The 27,272-nt window shown below is 46.3% G+C and overlaps 1 protein-coding gene, 1 long non-coding RNA gene and 1 other non-coding gene across 4 annotated transcripts in view; 1 reads left to right on the top strand and 2 right to left on the bottom strand.

Moving 5' to 3' along the window:
* Positions 1-12: 12 nt before the first annotated feature.
* LOC115474953 lies at positions 13-11,997 on the bottom strand. The gene is made up of 4 exons (XR_003942946.1): positions 11,849-11,997; positions 6,903-7,062; positions 6,139-6,175; positions 13-130 (listed from the first exon to the last, which is right to left on the bottom strand). It is a non-coding gene; the product is annotated as an uncharacterized LOC115474953 (long non-coding RNA).
* LOC115475181 lies at positions 10,762-10,872 on the bottom strand. Its single transcript, XR_003942965.1, has one exon. It is a non-coding gene; the product is annotated as a small nucleolar RNA SNORD89 (small nucleolar RNA).
* A 647-nt stretch (positions 11,998-12,644) lies between the features above and the next one.
* Positions 12,645-27,272, top strand: part of FUT11 (fucosyltransferase 11) — a 77,084-nt gene continuing 62,456 nt past the window's right edge. Inside the window, exons 1-3 of one of the 2 annotated variants that reach the window (XM_030210398.1) lie at positions 12,645-14,344; positions 15,851-16,476; positions 23,675-24,492. In XM_030210398.1, coding sequence (XP_030066258.1) covers positions 13,544-14,344; positions 15,851-16,476; positions 23,675-23,822 — 1,575 coding nt within the window. In that variant the 5' untranslated portion in view covers positions 12,645-13,543 and the 3' untranslated portion in view covers positions 23,823-24,492. Of the gene's footprint in view, positions 14,345-15,850; positions 16,477-23,674; positions 24,493-27,272 lie in introns of those variants that run through there. The other variant, XM_030210399.1, reaches the window with a different exon arrangement.

Below are 27,272 nucleotides of genomic sequence, written 5' to 3'. Positions count from 1 at the left end.
GCAAAGACATCATCAAACTACAACAGACAACTTTATTTAAAGTTTAGTTTTTCATGGTTTCATTTCATTTTCTTGCAAAGCTAGGTAACCCATGGATCGCAGCATCCCATGAACCTGGCCAACTCCGCCTCTGCAAAAAAGCACAAGATATAGCCAGTTCAGAACTCTACCTTAATACAAAAATGGAGGACTCATAGTTACCCTTCCCCTCCATGTTCAAACAGAAGTCTTTTTTTTGTTTGTTTTAAACAGTCACTGGCTGAATTAGCCCCCAGTATTCATTGCCTGGGCATGTCATGACACCAGCACTGAATATTGGGGGCTAAGTGTGGGTAGGCAGGCAGGCTGCAAGAGCTTATGCAGGTCCACAAAGTTAGGTTGGTCCCCTCTTAACACCCTAACTTAAAACACTCCTGGCCTAATACCACCCCCCCCCCCCCCCAAAAAAAAAAAAAAAAACAACCCCACCCCAGGCCTGTTTCCCTAGTGGTCCACAAGGGGTCTTCAGGGACAGGACTGCAGCCCCTTACTCCTGCCACCTCCCAGGTGCCTTTCAAAAGTACCACAAGCAGTCACAGCAGCCATTTTATAATTTGATGACATTTTACAATTTGGTGACACAGCCGATCTCAAAGCCGTTAGAGCATTCCAAATAGCTCAAAGCTCCATGAAATTGATCTGGAGTGCAGGAGTAGCCTAGTGGCTAGTGCAGCGGACTCTGATCCAGGGAAACTGGGTTCTATTTCCACTGCAGCTCCTTGTGACTCTGGCCAAGTTACTTAACCCTCCATTGTCCCAGGTATAAATAAGTACCAGTATATAAGTAAACCACTTTGAATGTAGTTGGGAAAAAACCACAGAAAGGTGGTATATAAGTCCCATTCCCCTCCCTATTTTGAAAGGCAGCCATAAGGGGCCTGCCCTGAAAGACATCTGCTGGACCAGGGAGACAGGTATGCCCTGCTTAAATCTCTTATATTAGCCCCGTTAGTTGGGGAAACCAATCAGGAGGATATTTACTGTTAGTAAGGCTTTGCATAAACCAAGTTATCCATAATCAGATAAAATATGACTAAATCCCCTAAGACTTTGGGGCTGGGTTGAGTGCACTTGTGATGAGCACCTATCCCTTCTTTGCCTTTTCAAACCCATTATCAATGCGAGTTCAGATACACGAATGGCAGGTTATCTAGATGCAGCATCTGGGCGGACAGGTTGTTACAGAATACAAGCAATGTGTGTATCTTAGTGTGGGCTAAGTTGTATGCGGAAGTTAAAGGTACACCTATGTTCTGCTCACATGTACACCACTTTTCACTGCCTCGTCTCTGTTGAAGTCCCTATTCCAGGGGGATGAAGATCTAAGTTGGTGCCTGAGTAATAGAGGATGACAATTTGCTCAGTCACAAGGGGAGTCAGTGGGAGAATAGGGGTTTGAACCTTGGCTTCCCTGTTTCCAGGCCACCAATGGCTAAGCTACTCATTCCTCTTAGATCACATTGCAATTTCAAGTCAGTGGCAATTCTTTGCCTGTTCTTGTTCAGTAGCTGATGTAAACAGGACAGACAAGTTGTTCAATAATCAGATAATACAGAATAAAAAAACAGAAGTATATTGAAAACAGAAAGCAGTTAAAAAAATGTTTAAAACTCAATGTGCCCAAGAATCTTACCTAGCACTGCTGCCTTAACTAAACATGCCAGAAAAGAGAAAAACCTGTGTGCATCTCAATCCTGTGACGTCACCAAGGTATGCTGGATCATCCAGAACATCTGATAAGACCACCGTACTATTAGTTTTATTTTTAGGGTATACAATAAAACGAAGACTTACCCATAGCAAGTATTCTTTGAGGACAGCACACCTTATATTCTCACATGGTTAATCTGATCGCACGTTGCCTGTCTGGAGCTTATAACAAGCTAGTAAGAGCTTTGTGGAGCGCAAGACATGCTCCACTGGACATTCCTGACCACTGCGAGACTGTGGTTACCACAGTATAATACAGCAAATAAAAACAAAAATAGGAGACAACTCCCAAGGGGAGGTGGGAAGGTTGTGAGAATATAAGGTCTGCTGTCCTTGGAGAATACATGCTGCATGTAAGTATCTTCGCTTTCTCAGAGGACAAGCAAGCCTATGCATTCTCAAACATGGGGAATCCCAAGCAATCAGGTTCACCAAAAACAAGCAAAAAAAACCATTGGTTAATTGGGCCTTGCAATGGTGAGGACATAACAGATTAACCTGTGAGACACTGCAGCCTGGAACAGAATAAAACAGGCCTAGGGGGGTGCAGTTGTATTCTAGACCCCAAATAGATTCTGCAGTACTGTGTCCAAACTGTCTCAGGTATCCTGCTCATGACAGTAGCGACATGTGAATGTGTGGACTGAAGACTATGTTGCAACCTTGCACATCTCTTCAGTGGAGGCTGACCACAAGTGGGCTACCAAAGCAGCCATGGCTCAGACATTGTGAGCCATATGTCCATCCAGTGTCTGCCCAGCCTGGGAATAAGTGAAAGAAATGCAATCTGCCAGCCAATTAAAGATGGTGCATTACCTGATGGTGACCCCTATCCTGTTGGGATTAAAAAACAAAAAGTTGGGCCTCCTGACAGAGGGCATGAGCCAGAGTTCCCCGCTTGTTCATATAATACATTGCAACCTGATTGTCCATTTGAATTAGTACAATTTGGTGACATAGCCGATCTCTGAAAGCCGTTAGCGCATTCCAAATAGCTCAAAGCTCCATGAGGTTGATCTGGAGATCTGTTTCCTGAGCAGACCAAGCACCGACTGTGAAGCCCGTCTATATGAACTCCCCAACCCAGGTGAGATACATCCGTCATCAGCACTTTTTGCAGCTACAGAATTTGGATTGCAAGTCCCAGAGTCAAATTGGATCAAATGGTCCACCACAATATGGAGCAAGCAACTCCAGGAACACTCAAGGATATCTTCCAGGTTCCCTGTTATCTTAGCACCACTGAGAAGCTAGGGTCCATTGGGCAGTTCTTACGTGAAGATGTGGTAGGAAGCCTCAAACAGGTAGGGATGGGATTTGGGATAGTTTAAAAATGAACCCTAGTAGCTTGAGCACTCAAATAGTCCTCCGCATGGACTCCCGAGCACCATCCTCCAACATGCTCTTCACCAGCCTTGAGATAATGGAACACATGGATTTTAGTCTGCCTAGCAACATTGCAACTACCGCTAGGCATTTGGTAAATACCCTGGGAGCTGATGCAAGGTCAAAGGGCAACACGTAGTCCTGGAAGTGCTGTGTTCCCAGCTGAAATCGTAGATACTTCAGGTGAGCTGGAAGTATCGGATGTGTGTTAAGTCCAGAGAACATAGCCAATCGTCTTCCTGAATCACGGGAAGGGTGCCCAGAAACCATCCTGAACTTCTTTGAACAGGAATTTGTTCAGGGCCCTTAGGTCTAGGATGGGACTCATCCTCCCCCCCCCCCCCCCCCCCCCATCTTCATTTGCACAAGAAGTACCTGGAACAGAATCCCCTACCTTCTTCCCCTGGTGGAACAGTCTGACCGTATGGGCCTTCAGAAGGCTGAGAGTTCCTCTCCAAGTACCTGCTCATGCGGAAAGCTGAAGTAATGAGCTCTCAGTGGGCAATTTGGTGGTTTCTGACCCCAATTCAGGGCATACCAGAGATGGACTACTTGAAGAATCCACCAGTTGAAGGTTACAAGGGGCCACCTTTTGTGGAAAAACTCCAGCCTGCCCCAACCAACAAGTCATCCGGTACGGATACTTTTACTGCAGCTAGGCTCCGCTGAGTCAGTCAACAGCTCATCCCCTGCTTTGACTGGGGAGCAGCAGAGGCCTTAGGTGCACGCTGTCGACATGAACAAGTGCACTGAGGTGAGTAGTAGGCACCCCTTCTAGACTTGCCAAAAAACTTCCTACATAAGGAGGCAGCTGCAGGTGTCCAGCGGATAGTAACAGTGTGTTTTTTGACCTGGTCAGCGACATTAGTCTTTTCGCAAAAAAGGTTATCCCCCTGGCATGGGGCATCCGCCAAGCCCTGAATTGCCGGTTCCAAGTCAGACACAAGTCTGTGCATTGCTATACTTTGGGCAGAGATCCAGGAAGCCACATCAAAAGTGTAGGTGCTCCTGCCAAGAACTTACAATCTGCCTTCTGTTGATTGGCCAACTGGTGAAGTGATTCAGCCTGCTCCAAAGGAAAAGTGTCTGCCAAATTCAATAGCTTACGTACCAAGTCCCACAAGTATATGCTCATGAAGAGCTGGTATGAATATGGGACACGAGCATAGAGACCTGAAACATCTGCCAAGAGCCCAATGTTCTAGCTTCTCTCCTTGGGGGGCACTGAAGCATAGTCTCTAGAACCCTTGGCCCTTTCCAGAGTGCGGATTCAACAACTAGGGAATGAGGCATCAGGCTTATGAAACCCAGGGGTACAGCAATCTTTCTGGGAAGTAGCAGGACAAAGAGGACTCCCAGTTTCACGCGACGTACTGCAAGCTCTCGTGCGGTGGTAGCAGCTTCTCTAGGAGACTCGTAGTCCGGGGCCTCAAGCATCTTGGCCCTGGGCTCATCCTCCACCTCCAGATGCCAGTTCCTTGACATAAGAGGAAAAGGAAAGGTTCTCTGGAGGACACTTTCTCCTTTCCTGTGGAGGGGAGATACCATAGGACTCCTCAGAGAACTACCGTAGATCCTCCTCCGACTCATGAGTGCTCATCAATGTCAGTCAAAAACTCCACATGGGACAGCAGAGACCAAGCCTGCTTCGACTTGGAGGAGCCATGTCCTAGAGAGAGGCATCGAGGAGTTGTCTCGCCTTGACTACAGTGAAGCTTCCTACACCAACATCGAGGAAGTGCCGGCTTGGGTGGCGGTCAACACCGGGGCTGCAACGCAGGCTGAGAGCCAAGTGGGACTGGAATAAGAAACATGGCAGGCACAGGCACCCTCGATGCCGATACACTGTTGCATCAGCACCTCTTGTATGGAGGGGGAGCAGTCCTCCCAGTGCCAATGCTTCTCAGGGTTCCAAATCCCTTGACTCCCCAGAGTTCCCTGCACTGAGTTGAAGGGTGATCGATACTGATGCTTCTTGGCCTTTGCCCAAAGTCAGTCATCGAGGCTCCTTGGTGCTGATGAGGATAACACTGAATTCTCACGTTGCCTTGATGTCAGGTCTGATGCAGGCCAGTCCTGGGGATTCTGAACAGCAGTCTGTGCAGAGGCAAGTGGAGACCCACTCAATGCACAACTGCTTCCAGTATTTACCGGTCTAACAGCCATACGTGCCGAAGCTCCAGATACTGATGCAACAACAGAGGCAGAGGATTTGGACCAGGCTCCAAAAATCTTATGCTGAGCTAACTGGGTCTTTTTCTTATTGCAAAAACACAGGTGAATTGGAAGGGTTATATCAGGTCCCAAACACTGAAGACACCAAGAATGGGTGTCTGTGATGGAGATGGCCCCACTGCACCAGGTACAGCGCTTAAAGCCACTGGAAAGTCTTATGGACGGAAAAAACTTCCATGGCCAAATCAAACAACTTGATGGTGCCGAAAAAGGGGCAAAGCACCAGGGAAAAAAAGAATGGGGAACCCGACCAAAGGCAAGGCCTAAATGAGGCCCAACGACATGGAAAAGTGGGAGGAAAAAAAAAAAGAACTAAAACGATAAGGGAAAGGTAAAAAAGGGTAACCCGAACTCGAGTACACAAAAGAACAGTGAAAATATGCCAAAAATGCACTCCAAAGACGTTCTTTTGGACAGAGCTGTGAGAAGCAGAAGAGAAACAACCACTCCTCACCATGGTAAAAAAACTGCGGTAACTGCGCTCTTGCGGCGGGTGGGAAGGCGATTGTGGAGCATGTCTCGTGCTCCACAAAGCTCTTACTAGCTTGTTATAAGCCCCAGACTAGACAATGCAGGATTCTGTTACCCATGTGAGAATACATAGGCCTCTTGTCCTCAACAGAAATTCTCTTACATGTGTTCTGCATCTTAAAGTAGTTGAAAGGTTCTTAAATGCCTTTTTCGAAGTGTCAAGATTGTGCCAGACCAGCCAATACGCACAGCTGCAATTTTATGTTATGTGAAATCTTATGAAGTTCTAAAACCTACCAAAGACATTACACAAGTTCAGTTGAAAATCTTCTTCCTGCAAACAAACAAAAAAAGTTATAAAGCAGTAACCTTCAAATGTGATTACGGATGGGGTATTTACTGAGTTGGCTAATCAGATTCTAGAGTGACTTCATGTGGTTCAGAAGTCTAACGCGCAGAAAAGGAAGTCATCATGGAGTGCCAACTCAAAAGAACTCTTCTACATGCTTCACACAGCTATCAGAATATCAACATCCTGAAAATCATTTTAAGTCATGTTCTTTCACAACTCCAAAGGATATTGAAAGCACCAGACTGGAGTACTGAAGCATTCCATTGTTATTCTGGGCCATTTCCCTCACATTCAAAAAGTTACAATAATATTTGGCAGGGAGAGGGGACTTCTATAGCTATCAGAGTATCATGGTGCAATTCAATCAGTCAAATGCTATCTTATTTCCTGCACAGCTGATAGGTCACTTCATCTCTCAAATGCCATTAAAACATGATCAAACTGGTGATGCGACAGTGGATGGAGCAGTGGTGGGAATCCAACACCAGATTCATTGCTCCATTTTCCAAATGCTAAGTGTGCTGCTCTGCCTTCATTATACAAGCACACAACCAACTCAGGACTGCAAAGAGGTAAAGAGCTGAACTTCATGAAGTTTTATCTAATTTGCAGCCTTATCTGCATTCCCGATACTATATACACAGGAGCTACGCTATTTGCCCACACCATAGGTAAGAGGACGTGCTCTAGGTTTAGGATTTCTCCATACCTGGTCTTCCCACAGTCCACTGCAGGAAACATTGCACCGAGATCACGAACCTGACCAGCACACTGCAAGGCTACATCTGGTCTACCATCACTTGTCAGGACTACTTTTCCAGGTCCGTTCTCTTAACTCAAAGGTAGAGACCCTTACTCCATCACCAGATCTGAAATATAAAAAAAAAAAAACATAGGAGCCTCAGAATTGCTTCATGCTTACAGGACAAATGTTCTGCGGCATCTTTAAAGAACATGTTCTATGAGAACGAGTCTGATAATGTTCCTTGTTGGATAAGACAGCCCCATGGGCAAAGCAGCTGCTACAGCAAGAAGCCCAGTCCCTTTTCTCGTCTTCCTACTACAGACTCCTGCACCAGTGACATTTATGTTTAAATCTTTATTACCGAAGAGGAACAAACGTAAACCACAATTAATGTTACATCAAATACAAACCTGATTTTATTTTTACCATTTTCCCCACCTATCTCCCCCCTCCCCCCCAAACTGCATCTCCTCACCCAACAGTCCCTCCCAATAGTGCCGGTAGAGGAGAGCTGCAGGGCAAACACTGATCAGCGAGGAGGATGTGCCTAGTAGAGAGCTACACGAGAACAGAGTAAACTGCATGCATGCTCATAAGTGACACCTTCCCCTGAAGAAACCTGACGGTGAAACAGGTCCTCGTTGGGATCCGGTCGAGGATAAAGCACGTGTAAGTGCTGGTTTTTTGTTGTTTTTTTTTTGCTGTGCGACTGGATTACACACAGTTTATTATATATTTGCCGCAAGGATTATGATGAAATTGAAGGAAAGACTATTGGGAGGTTTTTGCCAATGATTGGTCCGAGTCAGTAGGTAGCTGTGGTTTTCGTGTTGAGATAAAGTGGGCAATGCCTAGTTCCCACAGCATTAACCTGCGACTGCTGAGGCTTTTTTCCTCCCTTTTAGATTAATAAGAATTAGAGAATTATAAGGCAAAAAATGTAAAGAAATTGGTGAGTGAAGAACTGAACAGTGAAATTGAGAGAGTCTTCAAAGGTTGAATTGATATCAATGGGATTTTTGTTTTAAGCTGAGCTTTTTTTTTTTTGGTGGAACCGTTCAGAGCTTTTTTCTTCTGTCCCGATTAAGCCATTCTTACTATCCAGCCTTCAATTTCCCTCTTTTACAGCATCTTCCTACAGCTTTCATCATCCCAGTCTAACTCTATCCTCTTCCCCTTGAAATCTTTGCTTTGCCCCCAGCTGCTGCTGTTTCTGCAGAATCACCTAAAGTGGTCCCAGGGCTGCAGTCTTCCATGTTGCTGTCAGCTCTATTGGTTCCTTAGACCCCCCCCCCCCTAAAAAAAAAATCAACTTCCTTCTCCAGGGCAGGGGACCAGTAGAGCTGACAGCAGTGCTGGGACAATTTTAGGCTATCTTTGCCACCACTGATCTGAAAAAGCAGCAGCTGGGGTATAGCAGTGGGAAGGGAGGTAATGAAGATTTCCTATAGACTGCCATGTACCCCCTGCAGAGGTCTTACATACGTGTAGAGAACCTCTGGTTTAGGTCAGTGCCAAGCTACTGCTGCATACAATCATGTACACTGTAGTATCATAAAACCCTACTGAGTAGATGGCCATAAGATTTGTGCAAGAACCACTAGGCTAAGCCAGTTCTCAACCCAGACCTCAGGACACACCAAGACATTCAGATTTTCAGGACATCCAATGAATATGCATACGAGACTTGCATACAATGGAGGCACTGCATGAATATTTCTCATACACACTGTGGATATCATGAAAACCACTGGATTAGTGCATACCAAAGACTGGGTTGAGAAAACGTACTACTGAGGCAGTATTAAATGAAGCTTCAGCTATACACTTCTACCTCCCCCAGTGGCTCAGGGTCACTATAGTCCAGCCATCTCTCCCCCCCCCCCCCCCCCCCATCACTGCAGGTTCTGCTTCTCCCTCTCTACCCCCCCCCCCCCCCGTGTTCCAGAGTGAGCACAGCAGGGGCTTTGAATGCAGCTGAACACAAGCTGTTGGGACCTGCTTCCCCCCCACCCCGAGTCCAGTGTGTTAAACTTCAGGACACCAGTACAAAGTGGTACCCTGCTACCACAGATGTATGCCTGGTCTGTCTAATGGTAGGACACATCCCTAAGCCTGTCTCAGTGACCAAAGAAACAGGATCAGGGCATGCGTTAAGTGATATACTCCACATTCATGTAATAAGGGCTCAGCCCAGTCCCCAAAACCATGCAGACCTGGAGTGAGCTTCAGAAGTACAAGTAATCAACTGATCCTCCTGTAGATGAAAGAGCAGCTGTAGATGGCAGAGGAGATTCATCCTTGTGTATATACACAGTATGCGGAAAAAGAGGAAACTGTCCTACATTTTTTTTTGGGGGGGAGGGGGGGCACAATTATAGAATGCTGTGTAAAGAACCTAACAGGGAAGTGACCAGTGCAATACTAGTGTACTAAAGTTAAAATGTAATAAAGGAAAGACATTCCTGACATTTGTCGTCCCCCCCCCCCCTTGCTCTTAGATTGTAAGCTCTATCGAGCAGGGGCTGTCTGTGAGTCTGGTAGGGCTCTACAAATAATAATAATAATGTAATGAGAATCAGCATGAGAAGCGTTACAATAAAAGAACATGATAAACCTGTCAAAGAAGTCTTGCTTCCTTTGGAAACCACCATAAACTGTTATTAGAATGTTTTACCTGATATGTTGGTATGCCACCATACATCACTTCACCTGGACAGATCAATCTGAGACAAAGATGTGCAATGCGCATAAATAAGTCTAGCAGAGGCGTAATGCATCATAGCAACAGATGAGCTACCAACTAATCTACAACAGGCAGCGGCATACCTAGCCTGCTTGCCACCCGGGGCAGAACGCCACTGCACCCCACCCCAGAAGTTATCACCCCCATAATCATCCTTCCTCCTAGGAGGGTGCATGGAGCAGTCACATAGCTTTCAGTTCTGCTGGTCCCCTGCCCCAGAAAAGGAAGTAACATCATGGGGGGGGGGGGGGAGAGGAGGCATCGTGCAACTGCTTCATGCACCTGAGGTGGACCACTCCACTGCCCTTGGTACGCTAGTGGCAAAACGCTAGGGCAGGAGTAGGCAACTCCAGTCCTCGAGAGCCGCAGACAGGTCAGGCTTTCAGGATATCCACAATGAATATGCAGGAGATAGATTTGCATACCATGGAGGCAGTGCTTGCAAATCTATCTCCTGAATATTCATTGTGGATATCCTGAAAACCTGACCTGCCTGTGGCTCTCGAGGACCGAAGTTGCCTACCCCTGCGCTAGGGAGATATACTTAGCAAATCCCCACAAAATCTCAGCTACTTAATTTTAATGGTTCCAAAAAACCTGAATCAGGGCAGCTAGACGCCCACCAAAACATTAGCAGACTAGTGACACTTTAGACCAGTAAATGCTATCAAAATATATCTTGAGATTAGGATAAAAGATGGTGGCCACATCTTTTAACCTGTCTGAAGTAAGTGATGAAGGTCCGTCTTGCATAACCCCCCCCCAAGTCTCTTCTCACACCCGTCACTAACTAAACACAAAACATAAGTTGGCACCCCCCCCCCCCCACCACCAAGCACTAACGTTTTACAGCTCTTTACAGGAACCTCGTCACATTTACCTTCACCGACACCCGCCCTGCAAACGTGTGCAGAGGGTGGGTAGGATTTTAAAAACTTCTGAATAGGTTGCCAAGGCAAATCTTACAGGGCAGTGTTTATCCTCCTCAACTTTAACCCCGTCCCTAGATACCCATGGGAAGCCCCCCCCCCCCCCCCTTATGGAAACTGGAGTCCAGGCCCCTTTCTCTTCACTGCAGCTGAGGTCAGACCCAAACTCGCTTCAGGAGATTTGCCATTGCGTCCTTCCACGAGAGAAAACTGCTGGAGGACACTGCAATTCGGCCTTTTGCTGTCATCATCCCTCAGCGATTAGCAGCATCCCCGGAGGTACGGGGAAAGGCAGGCACTGGAAACTTCCACGTTTCCTGTACGTGTACAGGTAGAGTATTCCTGATCCAGTTAAGCCGCACGCTATCTAGACAATCCCGCGCTATCGGCCTCCATCCATCCCTTGGGACGCCATAAATCCCACTCACCCACGTGGTGCCTCCCTGGAGGCGACCATCTTGCGCGTGACGTCAGGTCATGTGACCTAACTTCTCCAGCTCGTTGTACTTCTACGGCTAAACTAAGGAGGTTTGATTAACAGGAAAAGGGACCCTGCTCCCAGCATGCCTAGAGGCAGGCAACTAAAGTAATTTCGCTGGTGGTTCTTCCGTCTGCTGCTGCTCTACTCCAAGCACTAGACTGCTTCCTTTACCACGTGTCCTTTGCACTTTTCTTTGACAATAGTCCCCCCGCCACGCCCCAACTTTTTTCCACATTTTACTTAGATTCATCTGCTATATCAGCCTTCCTTCGGTTCATTCACTGTAACAGTTAAAAGGATAATTCTATCCAATCGACCTTTAACAACTTTATAGACTCAATGACGTTAAAGATCGCCAATTACTTACAGTACTTTGAATAAAGGACATATCCAAGTATCACTAACAGGCTAGAGACTCATAGCCCGTTTTAACGGTCGTATTTTGAAAACAATCCTTACCTTATTAAAACCCTTTTTTGTTACTCTGGACTCAACCTACGTCAGTCCTCCCTAGGATACTACTCTAATGACAATCAAGTAGTGTATTTAAGAGGTGCTGTAGAGACACTAATTCCAATCCCACCGATAATGCAGCAAGCCTTCATTCGTTCAGCTATTAGTTGGTAGTTTTCACTGCCCAGTCTAATTACACCTTTTTTTTTTTTTTTTTTTACTATAACGTTAATTTTTTTTTGCAGATTTTCAGCAACCCACGTCCAAAATAAAGCTTTAATTCAAAACATTTAAATTATACCTATGCACAGCTGCGTCTCACTACTCTGGCAAAGGAAGCCGCAGGGCTGTTTAGTTGTTGCAGTTCTTCCATGCGTCCTCGACTCCAAAGAACAGATTCACAGCAACCTGGTACAATTGCCATGATGATCCAAGAACAAAGAGGCCTCATGCGCTACCCGAGATCACTTTAAAGGCTTTGCTGGGTGGGGCCAGTGATCCTCCCACCCTCGCCCCAGGAAGCCAGAGGATTGGCCTGCGGATGAGGACATAATCCTCCTTAATGTAGATTCCGAATCCCCCCGTCATAGGCTATTCTTAGCCAGGAAGAAGGCAACAGTAAAAAGCAGAGGACCTGAGCGGCAAGATATTCCGGTGGTCTCTTTGTACATTCCAAGCCTCATTCTGATGCTACAATAGAGCCTTCTAGTGCAAGAAACCTCCTTGCTTTAGTGCATTTGAAGCCTCATTCTGGTGCTAATAGCTCTGATCCGAGTCTCATTCTAGTGATACAATAACCCTATAGTGCAAGGTTTAATAAGAAACGTTGCTCCAGTGCGTTTCAAGCCTCATTCTGGTGTTAATAGTGCTACAGTATCCGTTCTCTAGAAACAAGCAGACGGCAGTCCCTGATAGACCTTGATCATACACAATGAATTATTCAGCTGTGAATACCACTGACACACTCTGAGGCGTCCTCAAGCTGAATTCTCTGAAAAGGTACTTCTTATCAAACTGATCTGAATAGTTAAACCTGTGGCTGTACTGAAACTGTTTTTCTACCAAATAAGGAAGACTCCAAATCCTTCATCCAAATTTATATTTAATATAATTGATGACAAATTAATAAATTAATGGAACATCTGTAAACAGAAATAATCTGTGCCTGTAACTTAAATCCTCCCCCAGAAAGAATTGTCACTGGCAGATAAACGAGGTAGTCACAAACCAGCATCAGCAGACAAGAGTGGCAGAAGTTAACTGTTAACAGGTGAAAAATCGCTATGGCTTTCTATGTTTGAAAGGGATACTAAGCAGACATAGGCTGCGTCATTGTGGAGTGTTCAGCCACTATACACACTGAATGACTTATTATGGGATAGTTATAACAGCCAGTTGCCATTTCCTTTCACCTATTTGTCTTCAGAAATAACTCAGAGGGAGGGGGGAAACCTGCTCCTCCCAGCATGACCAGAGGCAGGCAACAACAAGCAGCAAGCATCAAGTAATGAGACAAGGGCTGTATCTCTTTTCTTCGCTGACCTCGGTGGAGCAGCACAGAAGAGGGGGAGGGGTAGATATACAGAACAGTGAAGCGCTCAACCACTAGCTTTCTGCTCTAGAGTCCCGGACTTGGGCTGTCTGCCGGTGTTATTATCCCTGATCCAAGCAAACTTTTTTTTTAAATCATGCACTGTAAAGCAGAAGCACAGTTAATAGAAAACATTTGCACACACGTGCATACACAAAGCAATCGGAAATACATCCCCTATCCGCCAAGTAGCAGATCCAAAGTCTCGGTCCCAGAGGAGTTGTTCCCCAGGCAGTCCCCCTTCCCTTCCCCAAGTAAGTTATACTCTCAGCCTTTTACTGAGGGGAAAGAATTGTTTTCTTTCCTGAAACTTAAGTACAGCCCCCTGCTCCTCCCTGTCCGGTTTCAGACTGTGTGTGCAGTCACTGCAGACCCCAGTGCAGGGTAGGGCTGATTCCAGTGGAGATGCCCTGGCAGCAGCTCCAGTCCCTGCTCGCTCTCGTGCTGTTGGTCACGGTGGTAGGGCAGGAACAGAAGGCAGCATCCCTTGAGGAGATCTCGGAGGAGGAGAGTACTACCAAGGAGGACTGGGAACAGTGGATTGCAGATGGCAGGGAGGGAAGTATGGAGCTCCCGGGTCAGGAGACAGTGTTTGCGCCTGGCCACTGGGATACTGCAGCCTTTCACACCACCAATGTCTTATCCGGGCTAGAATTCGGGGCCATCTCTGTGCCCTCTTATCGGGGCCCCGGGAACAGTGATCTCCGCAGTAACAGAGAGCTGCCCATCCTGCTGTGGTGGAGTGAGAATCTTTTCCCCCACTTTCCCGGAGACACGGAACGGATCGACTGCCTCCACAGCTCGTGTCTGGTCACTAAGAACAAGAAGGTGAAGACCCAGAAGAGGACCAAATCTGTTATTTTCTATGGCACAGACTTCAGGGCTTATGAGGCCCCCCTGCCCAGACTGCCCCATCAGACGTGGGCACTATTCCATGAGGAATCACCTATGAATAACTATGCCCTGTCCCACCTGCCCGGGATTATGCTCTTTAACTACACTGCCACCTTCAGAAGAGAATCAGACTACCCCTTGTCATTGCAGTGGTTGCCCAGTATCAGCTATCTGCAAAACCCAGCGGTGCCCCTTGCAGATAAGAACCGCTGGAGAAGGGATGGCTATGCCCCTGTGCTCTATATGCAGTCCCACTGCGATGTGCCATCAGACAGGGACAGATACGTGCAGGAACTTATGAAATATATCCAGGTAAGTGAATGATGGGAAGGGGGCTTCTTAATTTAATTTAGGTAATAAATAAAAAGGAAAGAATACATTTTAATACAACACAGATTTCTGATCTGAAGGTGTTCGAAATTTAATCAAAAAATGTATTGTTAGTCCAATAAAAAAGTATCATAATCTTTTCTTTTATTTCTATTTATCACCTTTACAAGTGGACTAACAGGACTACCACACCTTTAATTTAATTCAGAATTTCTGTACTACTGGCCAGTAAGTTGTTTAAGGTGCACACATTGAACTACCCCCACTCAGACCCAACTATTCCTCAAATGATGCCTTTCACAAAACTGCCTCACAGTCACAGTGCAAGGGTCTAATTTTTAAGGTGACTTTTATCTGCACATAGAGGAGGTGCACAGTGTCCACCCTAAAAAGCAGGTCTCTTTTACCCTCTCTGCACTCTGCTCCTAACTTTGAGAGTTAAGATTCCCGAATTGGCCTCTTTGAAAATTGATGCTCAGTTTCACCAGATTCCTATATTTAGGAGCCTAAATAATGGGTGGCAACAGGGCACATTAAGAACTTAGCTCTGATTTTTGGCAATGAATTCTCTTTTTGAAGATCCAATGGTATAGATGAGAGAGAATTTGTAGGTGAGTTTCAAATCACAACCAGGTGGTGTTGTACAGAGCGAAGAGACTTATAGTAAAGAAAGCTGAATAGAAATGATGGCATCCCAGAATTAAGTATTTGATGGTCAAGAACTAGGGTTTTAAACATAATTCAGTATGAATGTGGCAGTGTGGCTCACAGCTGGCTGCAGGACCTCACACAAATATGGCACACACACGAACACAGGTTGCAAAATTTTCTGAGATCACATACAACTTTGAATGAATAAAGTAGATTCATGTTTAGCTGATAGAAGTTTTTATGCATTCTCATGGACTTTGGATCTACTTTATTCATTCAAAGTTCTGTGTGATCTCAGAAAATGTTGCTTATCTCTGAACAACGAACATCACTAGACTCTTGAAGCAGGCGTCTTAACGCCGAAACACAGCAGCTGCGTTGAGTCTTTTGAGTTGTTCCAATAAAGATCACCTTTTTGAACTATTGTCTCCCTCAGTTCATTGAAAGAGCCAATTTACCCTACTCCTTGGCTTGTCTCTTGCTGGCATACATAGGGATTGATCGTTCCTCCACTTTTGTGTGGTGTCCTGAGCATGTGATACAAAATCTTAGAGCATATCACTAAAGAGTGTGCTCTAATGAGCATTCCCATTCATCTCTGTTTTCTTATCCTGACCTTAGTTTGTTCTTCATATCAGCCCAGATTCTGGGCTTTCATAACTTTCAGGGATTCTATAATTCGTGGACTACAGAACCTGGTGATGGGAGAAGAAAGGCAGGTTGAATTTATGATTATGAGAGAGTACATGCTCTAATGTTCAGATCTCCCCTGTGAAAAACACATAAAGAGAATGTATGACATTTTAATAACAATGGTAATATTTCGTTTTATTTGAGGTGGATTCTTATGGTAAATGCCTGAATAACCAGAAGCTTCCACACAAGAGGCTGGAGGATACGTCCACTGCCACTACTGAAGACTCTGAATTCTTGGCTTTTGTTTCCCGCTACAAGTTTCACTTGGCCATGGAGAATGCCATCTGTCCTGACTACATGACGGAAAAACTGTGGCGGCCCATGCACCTGGGTGCCATCCCTATTTATCGAGGTTCACCATCTGTGCGAGACTGGATGCCCAATAACATCTCCATCATTGTAGTGGACGATTTTGTGTCCCCAAAAGTGCTGGCGGAGTTCATAGAGTCTTTAGACAGAGATGATGCCGCATACCTCAAGTACCTGGAATACAAGAAGCCAGGGGGCATTACAAACCAGTTCCTGTTAGACAGTTTGGAACAGCGGGAATGGGGCGTGAATGACATGAGCAGACCCAACTACCTGAATGGGTTTGAGTGTTTCGTATGTGACTGGGAGAATAGGCGAGTTGCTGCAGAGAGGACCCACAGGAGATCTCCTGAGAAAGCGTCATCCCCAGAGCCCCACATAGCAAACAACAACCACATGGGATGTCCTATGCCAGTCCCTGGGTTTGGAAATGTTGAGGAGCTCCCTGAAAATGACAGGTATTAAATGTTACAAAAAACAAAACAAACCCCAGTGCATGTGTTATGCGGTTAACATAAATCAGCAGTGCTTGACTAACTGTGTACATACAGACAGAAGAAGGCTGGATTGGTATCCTGCTCCTGTGTGCCGGGCTAGGGACCCAGATTCAATTCAAATCAATTCTTGTATATCGCTAATATCCCCTTTCCAGGATTCAGTGTGGTTTACATTCTAGGTGAGACAAAAGTAAATAGTGTTAGTGTGAGGTCTGAGGAACATTAGAGACCATTGGATTAATGCATGAGACTAAAAACATTAAGGAAAGGGTAATGGATAATACTAGGAGGTAGAAGTCATGATGGGTTGGTATGAAGAAGTCTTTGGGAAGAGAACGGTTTTTAGCCTTTTCCTGAAGTTGAGGTAGCTGTTTTCTGTTCTGATGGCAATAGGTAGCGAGTTCTATATTTTGACTCCAACAATGGGGAATAGAGAGCTGAAAATCTTTTGGTTTCTAATTGTCTTTTGGAATGGTGATGCTAGCTTTAGTTGTTGTTTCAGTCTGTTAGACTGGACCAGATATAGCAAAGCTGTCTTAGCAGTTCAAAGGTGAAGCCCCGTAGGATTTGAAAAACTAAACAAGCAGCTTTGAACCTGAGTCTTTCCACAATGGGAAGCCAGTGCAGTTTGTTCAGATGAGTTGAAATACTAGTATATTTATTCAATCTGTATGTTAGTCTAGCAGCTGTGTGCTGTATGATTTGCATTTTTTTCTGATATTGACACTTAATACCAAGAAATAGAACTTTACAGTAATCCAAGTGAGGTAGGACTAACATTTGGACTAGTAGTGCGAAGGCTTTTTGGTCAAAGAATGATCTGTCTAGACGTATCTGTCTCATTTTGGATAGTGTTTTCTTCCATAGCTGGTTAATGTGGGAAGCGAAGGTGAGTGAAGAGTCAAACAAGACCCCTAGTACTTTGGTTTCAGATTCAACTGTAAAGATTTGACCATTGATCAAAAATATTGATGATGGGACCTCAACTCCCTGATTTTGGAACCGCAGGACCTTGGTTTTTTGTGCATTCCATTTCAGTTTATTGGTCAGGGCCCAGGTGCTGACAGCAGTCATACCATTCGCTACAGACTGAGTTGGATCTATGTTTGATGTTGTCACTGGTAAGAGAAGCAGGATGTCATCTGCATAGGATAATAGTAGTACTGAGGCAAGGGATGACATAAGAGATTGAACAGGATAGGCGAGAGGGGAGATCCCTGTGGGACCCCGAAGTTAGGAGACCAGAAGTTGGAAAGTTGGTTGTTTTGCTTGACATAATAACTTTGATTTGAAAGAAATTCGCTGAACCATTTGAACACAGTCCCTGTTATTCCTATCTGATCCAGAGTTATCGCATTAACTCTGCTCTGCCACCACAGGTCCTTCTTCTTACATTGTCCCACCCCCTCCTTTGTGAAGTACTTCCTGTTTCTGCATAGGCGGGAGGGGACACAGCAGGAAGAAGGACCTGTGGCGGCAGTGCGGAGTACACATTAATGTGATAATCCAGGTCCTGGCACACAGGAGAAGGAAAGAGAAGACAGACCAAGGGAGTAAATGCAGTAAGTGATGGTCAAACTGGGGGTGTGGGTGGGCATTAAGATTGTTTGCCCCGGGCCCTGCCCCATCTCTCGGCAGCCCCACATGCAAGTTATAGAATACTGCCAGTTATACATGTAACTTAATTCTTAAATTAGCTGCTAATTGGCTTTACCAACTAATAATTGTCTGTAACTGGTGTTAGTTGACGCTAGATGGCACTAATTTGCAGTTACATGTGTCACTGCCCTTAGTTGGGATTCTACAAATTGAGCATGCAAAATCCACAGTGCAGAACTGCAAGAGGGCATGGACCTGGGAGGGGCATGGGCGGGTCAGGGCATGCATAGCACCTATGCATGCAGGTTGTACAATATCATCAGTTACATGCCTAGCATAAGTGCTTGTGCCCAAAGTTAGGCACATAACTGCAGACTTACACTAGTATTCTATAAAAGCAGTTATGTGTGTAATTTTTGATATAGAATTTGAGCTTAGCATGAATCATTCTGCCCCCCACCCCACACACACCCAAAAGGACTAGATTGGAGCAGAGAAAATTAGGGTTTGAGCATGGGAGGAAATGGTTTAAGCATTGGATTGAGAAGCAAGGAGAGACCTGGGAGGTGGCAGGGGGGGAGGGGGTTGAGCATTGAGGAAAGGGACAGAGCGCTGGAGGTATTTTGCCAAAGAGGGCCATCAACCCTGAGAGGAACGGAGAAACAGCTGGGGGTGGGTTGAGCCTGGGTTAAGAAAGGAAGAGAAAGAGTTGGATGAAGCGTAACCTAATGGGAGGGTATCAAACCTAGCGGGAGAGGAATAAGGAGGGTAGGGACAAAATGAACCTAGTGGCATGAGGCTAGGCATACAAAAATGAGCCATGGCATTGATGCTGGAGGGGAAGGCTAAGGCTGGGGGAATGGGAGAGAGGTGGAGGGGGAAGACTGAGCCTAAGAATGGGAATGAGCCCACCTCTTCAATGTCGCCTTCAGCACCTAACCACCATACCTCTATTCAGGAAATCTAGACTGCCCCAACTTGACATTTCGTCCTTTAGATTATCAATAGAAATCAAACAAAATAAAACATGGAAAAGAAAATAAGATGATACCTTTTTTATTGGACATAACTTAATACATTTCTTGATTAGCTTTCGAAGGTTGCCCTTCTTCGTCAGATCGGAAATAAGCAAATGTGCTTATTTGCTTATTTTTGATCTGACGAAGAAGGGCAACCTTCGAAAGCTAATCAAGAAATGTATTAAGTTATGTCCAATAAAAAGGTATCATCTTATTTTCTTTTCCATGTTTTATTTTGTTTGATTTCTATTGATAACCTTAAGAGTGGACTAACACGGCTACCACAGTCCTTTAGATTGTAAGCTCCATTGAGCAGGGACTGTCCTTCTTTGTTAAAATGTACAGCGCTGCGTAACTCTAGTAGCGCTCTAGAAATGTTAAGTAGTAGTAGTAGTAGTAGAGTGAGCTGAGGGAATCCAGAGTAGTGGAGCAAGAGTGTGTGGGGGGGGATGGGTCAGGAAGTGTGTGCTCAGATTGATGGCTGAAGGGGAAAGCTGGACTCATAGGAATAGGTGATTTGCTGGACCATTTGGCTGTGGGATACTGAAATACTGGGAAGGATTGGAGGAGTGGCCTAATGGTTAGTGCAACGGGTTGTGGACCTGGGGAACTAAGTTCAATTTCCACTGCTGTCTATCATTCAGCAGTGGGTTGAGATGCTGGGGAATCAAGTTCAATTCCCCCTACAGCTCTCTGTGACCCTGGGGAGAGTTAAGTGACTTGCAGAGAGTCACAAGGAGCAGCAGAAGGAATTGAACCTGGTTCCCCTGGTTCTCAGATCACTGTAGTAACCATTAGGCTACTTAAGAGGCATAGGGTGGACAGCTTGAGCCAAATCTGGTGGAACAAACAAATGTGCTTTACTCTTAGAAGCCACTTTACTAAAAGAAATTAAGTTTGGAAGGTTATCCTTGATATAACCCTGCAAGCTCTGCAGTGGCGTACCTAGGGTAGTTGACACCCGGGGCCGGTCATTTTTTAACACCCCCCCCCAAATCCAGTACTAGGCATGCCGAGAATACAAAACACTCAGGACCTATAGAGCAATTCTACCATACCATAAGCAGTCATTTCTACGAGTCACACAAGGAAAAGAAAAGCATCTTAAACACTACAGTGAGCACTAGAACATCAATTCACCTATTGTAAAACGAAACCAGACAGAATAGTACAGATCGTAGATCCTGCACAGTCAATGCCAACTGAAAGCCATGTCTTTTTCACAAACACAGATACACCCTAATCCACTATAGAATAAGTAATCATAAACTTTCTATTTAGACAAAAATTAAACTGAACCCCCAATGCCAGACTCTGCATACAATGCAACACCACAGAAACAGAAACTGTCCCCTAGTACTGTGCAAAATATAAAGACAGCAGATGTAAATTTGAAAAAAACTAACAAGTACCAATCACCACTTTACAAATTAACAAATAGAAATAAAACAAATATAGAAAGTAAAATAATACCATTTTATTGGACTAATACATTTAGCTTTCAGAGACCAAAACCTCCGTCCTCGTGTCAGTACAGTATAGTGCTGTTACAGTATCCTATCCTGACCTGAGGACGGGGGTTTGTTCTCTGAAAGTTAGTCAAAATGTATTAAAATTAGTCCAATAAAAAGATTACCTTATTTACATGTTCTATTATAAACATTTAACACATCTACAATACTTTATCCGAAAGCAAAAAAAATAAAAAAATATATTTTATTTACAGTTTGTTGTCTCTGGTTTCTGCTTTCCTCATCTTCTTTTCACCGTCTTCCTTCCATCCAGCATCTGTCTTCACTCTCTCTCTCTCTCTCTCTGCCATCCAGTGTCTGCCCTCTCTGCCGTCCCTTCCATCCACTGCCTGCCCTTTCTCTCTGCCCCTTCAATCCACCATTTGCCCTCCCTCTCCCATCCATCCAGGGTCTGCCCTCCCTCTCGTTCCCCCTTCCATCTAGGATCTGTCCCCTCTCTCTCTCTGCCCCTTTTTTCAGCCCCCAGTTCAAGCCCCCTTCTCCCCTCTGAACACCCCACCCCAGTCCCCTTCTCCCCTCCCCTTCTCCTGTCTGAGACCCCCACCACAGTCCCCTTCTCCCCTCCCCTGTCTGAGACCCCCACCCCAGTCCCCTTCTCTCCTCTGAACACCCCCTCCCCTCCCCTTCCCTTCTCCCCTCTGAGATCCCCACCCCAGTCCCCTTCTCCCCTCCCCCTCCCCTGTCTGAGATCCCCACCCCAGTCCCCTTCTCCCCTCTGAACACCCCCACCCCAGTCCCCTTCTCCCCTCCCCTTCCCCCGTCTGAGACCCCCACCCCAGTCCCCTTCTCCCCTCTGAGATCCCCACCCCAGTCCCCTTCTCCCCTCCCCCTCCCCTGTCTGAGATCCCCACCCCAGTCCCCTTCTCCCCTCTGAACACCCCCACCCCAGTCCCCTTCTCCCCTCCCCTTCCCCCGTCTGAGACCCCCACCCCAGTCCCCTTCTCCCCTCCCCTTCTCCCCTCTGAGATCCCCACCCCAGTCCCCTTCTCCCCTCCCCTGTCTGAGACCCCCACCCCAGTCCCCTTCTCCCCTCTGAACACCCCCACCCGAGTCCCTTTCGCCCCTCTCCTTCCCCACCTCAGTCCCGTTAAAACCGGCGAAGCAGCGTCGCAGGCAGCGCCTCGTGCCCTGCTTGTAAAAAAAAAATCAAATCTCCTTCCTTCTCCTCATCTTGACGTCGACTCGGGCCTTCCAATCAAATTGATTGGAAGGCCCGAGTCGACGTCAAGACGAGGAGGAGAAGGAAGGAGATTTGATTTTTTTTTTTTACAAGCAGGGCACGAGGCGCTGCCTGCGACGCTGCTTCGCCGTTTTTTTTAATGTGCGGCGCCGCAGGAACGGCCACGGGAGGTGGCGGGAGCGGAGCACCCCCCACCCACTGGCACCCAGGGCGGACCGCCCCCACCGCCCCCCTCTTGGTACGCCACTGAAGCTCTGCTAACGTGAAAACATGGCACCAAGCCATGCTCAGAAGCAAATGTGGGTGCTAGGGGCCATTAGCGCTGGAATAGCCCCTGCATTGGCAAAATGTTCAGAACTGGCGAGCATGTGAAATAATGAACTCGCTGGCTCTGAATGCAAATTGCATGCAAAAGAGGGTCTCCCGCATTCCTCCCTAATGCTCAGCAGGCAGTGTGCCAAACAAGGGCGCTGCTCCCGCAGCAAACCCTACGCCAGCTCAGAGCTGGCGTTAGGGTTTGTTGAGCAGAAGAGTAATGGGGGAGACCAGCTGAAACAGCCCTGGTGGTCCAGTGGACCCCAGACCCAAAGACTCCCATACATGTAAGGGCCTGGAGGTCCACTGGACTGCCAGACCCCTCACCCCCCCCAACACATAAATCCCTACCCCACCCCATCACTGATACACTCCACCAAACACAAAGCCTGGAGTGGACCCTCAGGACCACCCCCCCCCCCCCCCCCCATCCACTGATTATACCCTGGTGGTCCAGCTGGACCCTCAACAGGACCCCCCTCCCCTCCCTTCATACTTTAAAGTAGTAATAGAAGGAGGAACTGGTCCTCCTTCCTCTCTGGGTGCCATCTCAAAATGGTGACACCCTGCCCCGTGGCCTGCCTGGTGCATCCTGGGATGTGCTGGGCAGAGCTTAACTTCCATACAAGGGAGAAACTCCCTTATATGGTTGTTAAGCCCCACCCGGTGCATCCCAGGATGCACCAGGCAGGGCAGGGTGCCGCCATTTTGAGGTGGCGCCCAGAGAGGAGGGAGGGAGTGCTAGTCCCTCCTCCTCCTACTTTAAGGTAAGGGAGAGGAGAGGAGAGGAGAGGAGGGGGTCATATTGAGGGTCCCGCTGGACCACCAGGTTATTTTCGGTGAGTGAGGGGGGTTGAGGAGGGGGTCATGTTGAGGGTCCTACTGGACCACCAGGGTATTTTAAGTGAGGGGGGGTATGTGCTTGGGGGGGGTGAGGGGTCTGGGGTCCACCGGATCTTCAGGCGTTGTGTTTGGCAAGGTGGGTTATGTGTTTGGTGGGGGGTGAGAGGTCTGGGGGTCTATTGGACCTTCAGGCCTGTGTTTTTAGCGGGGTCCACCGAGCCACCAGGGCTTTAGGTTTGACAGGTCCTGGAGAAAAGGTCTGCGGGAGGATTGTGCCTGGGCTCTTGAGTGCATGCCCGCACACAATCTGCCCGCTTTACTTCCTCATGCTCAAAATGCGCATATCATTTGCATAATATTAGCTTGGAGCATGAGGACATTGTTTTTGGGCGCTGTTGTAGCACTGAACTCCGGTGCTGTTCTGTACAGCATTGGAGTTGTGAGCTTCGGGACCTCACATAGGAGATGATATGGAGAATAAAGCTGCAATGCTGTGAATTGTATTCTGTCTGAGCTCCCCTAAAATAACAGGTCTAATGTGGTACAGGAGAAGTCAAATTCCCTGAAACTCACTCGTTCTACCCTGATATCACATGAAACCTCTCTGCACACACCCCCTTTAAATGGCTGAGTCCCCCAGGAACTCCCTAGTAATTGTTTTGCCATTTCAGTTGGAAACAGATGTGGATTCAGGATTACTGGCAGAGTTTGGACCAGAGTGAGGCCCTCACTGCTATGATCCACCGCAACGAGTCGGACCTGGGGAAGTTCTGGGATTATATGCATGAAATCTTCATAAAGAGGAACAGAGGACACTGAGCCTCATACTGAGAACACAGTATAATGAGGAATTCTACATTGTGTCATCAGTGAGCTCCAGTCTTCATGCCTGAGATTTCAGTGGCCGGTCACTTGTGTGCTTGCCTCACTGCACTGGACTTCAACACTAATCTGACCTGGAAGAAGCACCCTGTCCTGAAATTAGCAGTAAATTCAGTTCACCTACTCCTGGGCTGAAAGAAGATGCTTGTCTCACTGTATTAAACCTTCAGAGTTATCATAATACCACACATCTCCAGCACAGACCCCCCCCCCCCCCCCCAACTTTGGAGAAAACATTCTTCTGAGCTGAGACAAATTGAATCTTCCTGTTCATTCAGTTCTGGATTTCATCTTATGTTGATAAACTCTTATATTATTCTAAAGGAAGAACCTACCCCTAGTGCAAAAAGGGGGTTCAGGTCTTATTTTTAGTTAAGTAGATTAATGCCTTTGGACTAAACGTAATCCACCAGCATCAAATGAATTTACACCTGAAGCATAGTTGGGATATTGAGAGGTATTTCAGATTTTTACTGTGTGCTGTATTATTATTACTCTATGAATCATAATTTCATCTTGCCACCTGGCAGTAGCCTAGGGGCAACAGAACACCTTTTTGATTTTGGGGGGGGGGGGGAAGCTCTGCCCCCACCCAATCTCTGCCTCTAACCCCAGCATTTCTCTCCTCTTCTCAAACTCCCTTTCCCTGTGGTGTCCAGCATTTCTCCCCTCCTTTTCCTTTCACTCCCTCCCTCAAACTTCTCCCTTACCCCCCACCCCCGCTACCTGATATTTCTTTCCTTCCTTCTCCTCTTGTGGTCTCCAACATTTCTCCTCTCCCCTCCTCTGCTTTTGTGGTCTCCAGCATGTCTCTCCTTCCCTAACCCCCCTCCCGTTCTTTCCAGCACTTCTTTCGTTCCCTACCTCTGCCCTCCCATGGTCTCTTCACCTTTCCTACCCCCACATGGTGTATCTAGTACCTTACCTCCCTCCCCCTGGCAGCGATATTTCAACCAGCACAGCACTAAAAGAATTAAGGCCACCAAGTTCAGGGTCTTGAGCACATGTCCTACTGGCTTCCACCCTCTCTGAAACAGTAAGTTCAGAGGGGGCAGGCAGGCCTTGGGCATGCAGAGAAGCTCAAGACCCTGTGCCCACCGGCCTCGATGCTTTTCAGGCTGTGCTGGTTGCAGTATCACTGTTCCAGGGGAGAGAGGTGAGGTACTAGACACATCACAGGGGAAGGAGAAGGTGGCAAGAAGGAGACTTTGGGGAGTTCCATGGCTCTCCCCCCCCCCCCCCCCCCCCTGTTCTGATACCTATGCACTAGCCACTACTTATTATACGGTCTGTGCACTGAAGAGGACAGTACAAATAAAAAAGTAGCACATATGAATTTATCTTCTTGGGCAGACTGGATGGACCGTGCAGGTCTTTTTCTGCCGTCATCTACTATGTTACTATGTAGCCACTACTTATTAAGATGTTATTAAACATAATGAATAAGGCAGGGCTTCCCAGAACTCTCTTGGGAACCCGAAAACAAATCAAGTTTTGAGGATATCCATAATAAATATGCATGAGATCAATTTGCATAAACAGAATCTCCAATTTATGCAAATTGATCTCATGCATATTAATTGTGGATATGTTAAAAACCTGACTGGCTGTGGAGTCTCTAGGACAAGTTTTGGGAAGCCCTGGAATAAGGTTTTAAAAAAGGCCTATTTTGCATCGGTAGGAGAAGGGATGTTCAAGTATGAATATGCACAGTTTCACAGGTATTTGACAAAAGCCTGTCTAAACAAGATACCTTTTAAAAAGTACCCTATCAGGATATGAGCAATACACGTTTAGTTTGCAGCATGCATTCATTTTACAAACGAACAAACAGGAGCATAGAATAGACAGTAGATACAAACCAGTATGATCCAGCTCCAAAGAACATGTTCAAAACCTTGAGTGATGCTGGTCTAAGTGCATTTAAAACCTATGCATGCAAGTTCTATATGTGACAAAACTGGACATCCAAGGGAGCCAGTTAAAAACCAGAACCAGGGTTTTTTGTGTTTTGAGGTGGTTTTAAATACCAGAGAGGTACATAAGCATTGCTATATTGGGAAAGACCAAAGGTCCATCGAGCCCAGCATCCTGTTTCCAACAGTGGCCAATCCAGGTCACAAATACCTGGTAAGATCCCAAAAATGTACAAAACATTTTATACTGCTTATCCCAGAAATAGTGGATTTTCCCCAAGTCCATTTAATAATGGTCTATGGACTTTTCCTTTAGGAAGCCGTCCAAACCTTTTTAAAACTCTGCTAAGCTAACTGCCTTTACCACATTCTCTGGCAACGAATTTCAGAGTTTAATTACACGTTGAGTGAAGAAAAAGTTTCTCCGATTCGTTTTAAATTTACTACACTGTAGCTTCATCGCATGCCCCCTAGTCCTAGTAAGCACAACTGTTCTTCTCAGTCAGTCCTACAGAACCCTAGGTCCAAACAATTAGCCAGAGCAGATATAGATGCCAGTGTCTAGATGTTTTTTTTAAGTATGTGTGAATTGCCGTTACTGTTCAGGTCTGCTCCCTTCAAAACTATGCAGACTGTGGATTTATACCTGTCACTGGCCGGTTTTCTGAAATCACTGTTTACACACATAAAGCTAGATTCAATAAATGGCGCTGAATATAATAGGAACGCAAAGATGAGCGCCCATTATAGAACAGCATTGAGGGCCCATTTCTGTGCCCAAATTTGGGCACCAGGCCTTACACCTGTTGAAATCAAGTGTAATTCCTGCTGCCCAAATTTGTGCACACATCCCCGGTAGGAACGCCCTTGATCCGCCCATGTACCTCCCATGGCCACACCCTGTTTTGGGTTGCACGCTATGTGATTTGGGTGCACATTGTTACAGAATAGCGCATTGAACGATGTGTACGTAAATTCAAAATGGTGCTAATTAGTGCTCATTAGTGGGGTGCACCGTTTATAGAATGCAGGGGATAGAGCATTTGCACGTGCAAATGCCTCAAAAGCCTTCTAAAATGACCTCCATAGAAGGCAGATGAGACTGTAAGGTCCACGGGCCTGCTACGTTTAATTCCTGTTGCAGTACCAGGCTGCAACTGACCTCTTATTTTCCCTCACACAACTAGGAATTTTCTGTACTTCTGCATATAAAGTTATAGGGCAGCCATTCCCAAGCCAGTCCTTGGGGCCTACCTAGTCCCATTGGGTTTTCAGGATATCCACAATGAATATTCATACGTTAGATCAGCATGCAAATCTATCTCATGCATAGTCATTGCAGATATCCTGAAAACCTGATGGGACTAGGGCCCCAAGGACTGAGTTAGGAATGGCTGTTACAGGGGATTATTAGTGCTGGCACTTACATGTATGCCAGTGCTGCAGATATGCATTAAAGTTTAGGAATAAA

Source organism: Microcaecilia unicolor, chromosome 7 (assembly GCF_901765095.1).
Source record: "Microcaecilia unicolor chromosome 7, aMicUni1.1, whole genome shotgun sequence".
Classification (NCBI taxonomy): Eukaryota; Metazoa; Chordata; class Amphibia; order Gymnophiona; family Siphonopidae; genus Microcaecilia; species Microcaecilia unicolor.
The sequence above is the reverse complement of the archived record's forward strand: the minus strand, read 5'-3'. Positions and strand labels throughout refer to the sequence as shown.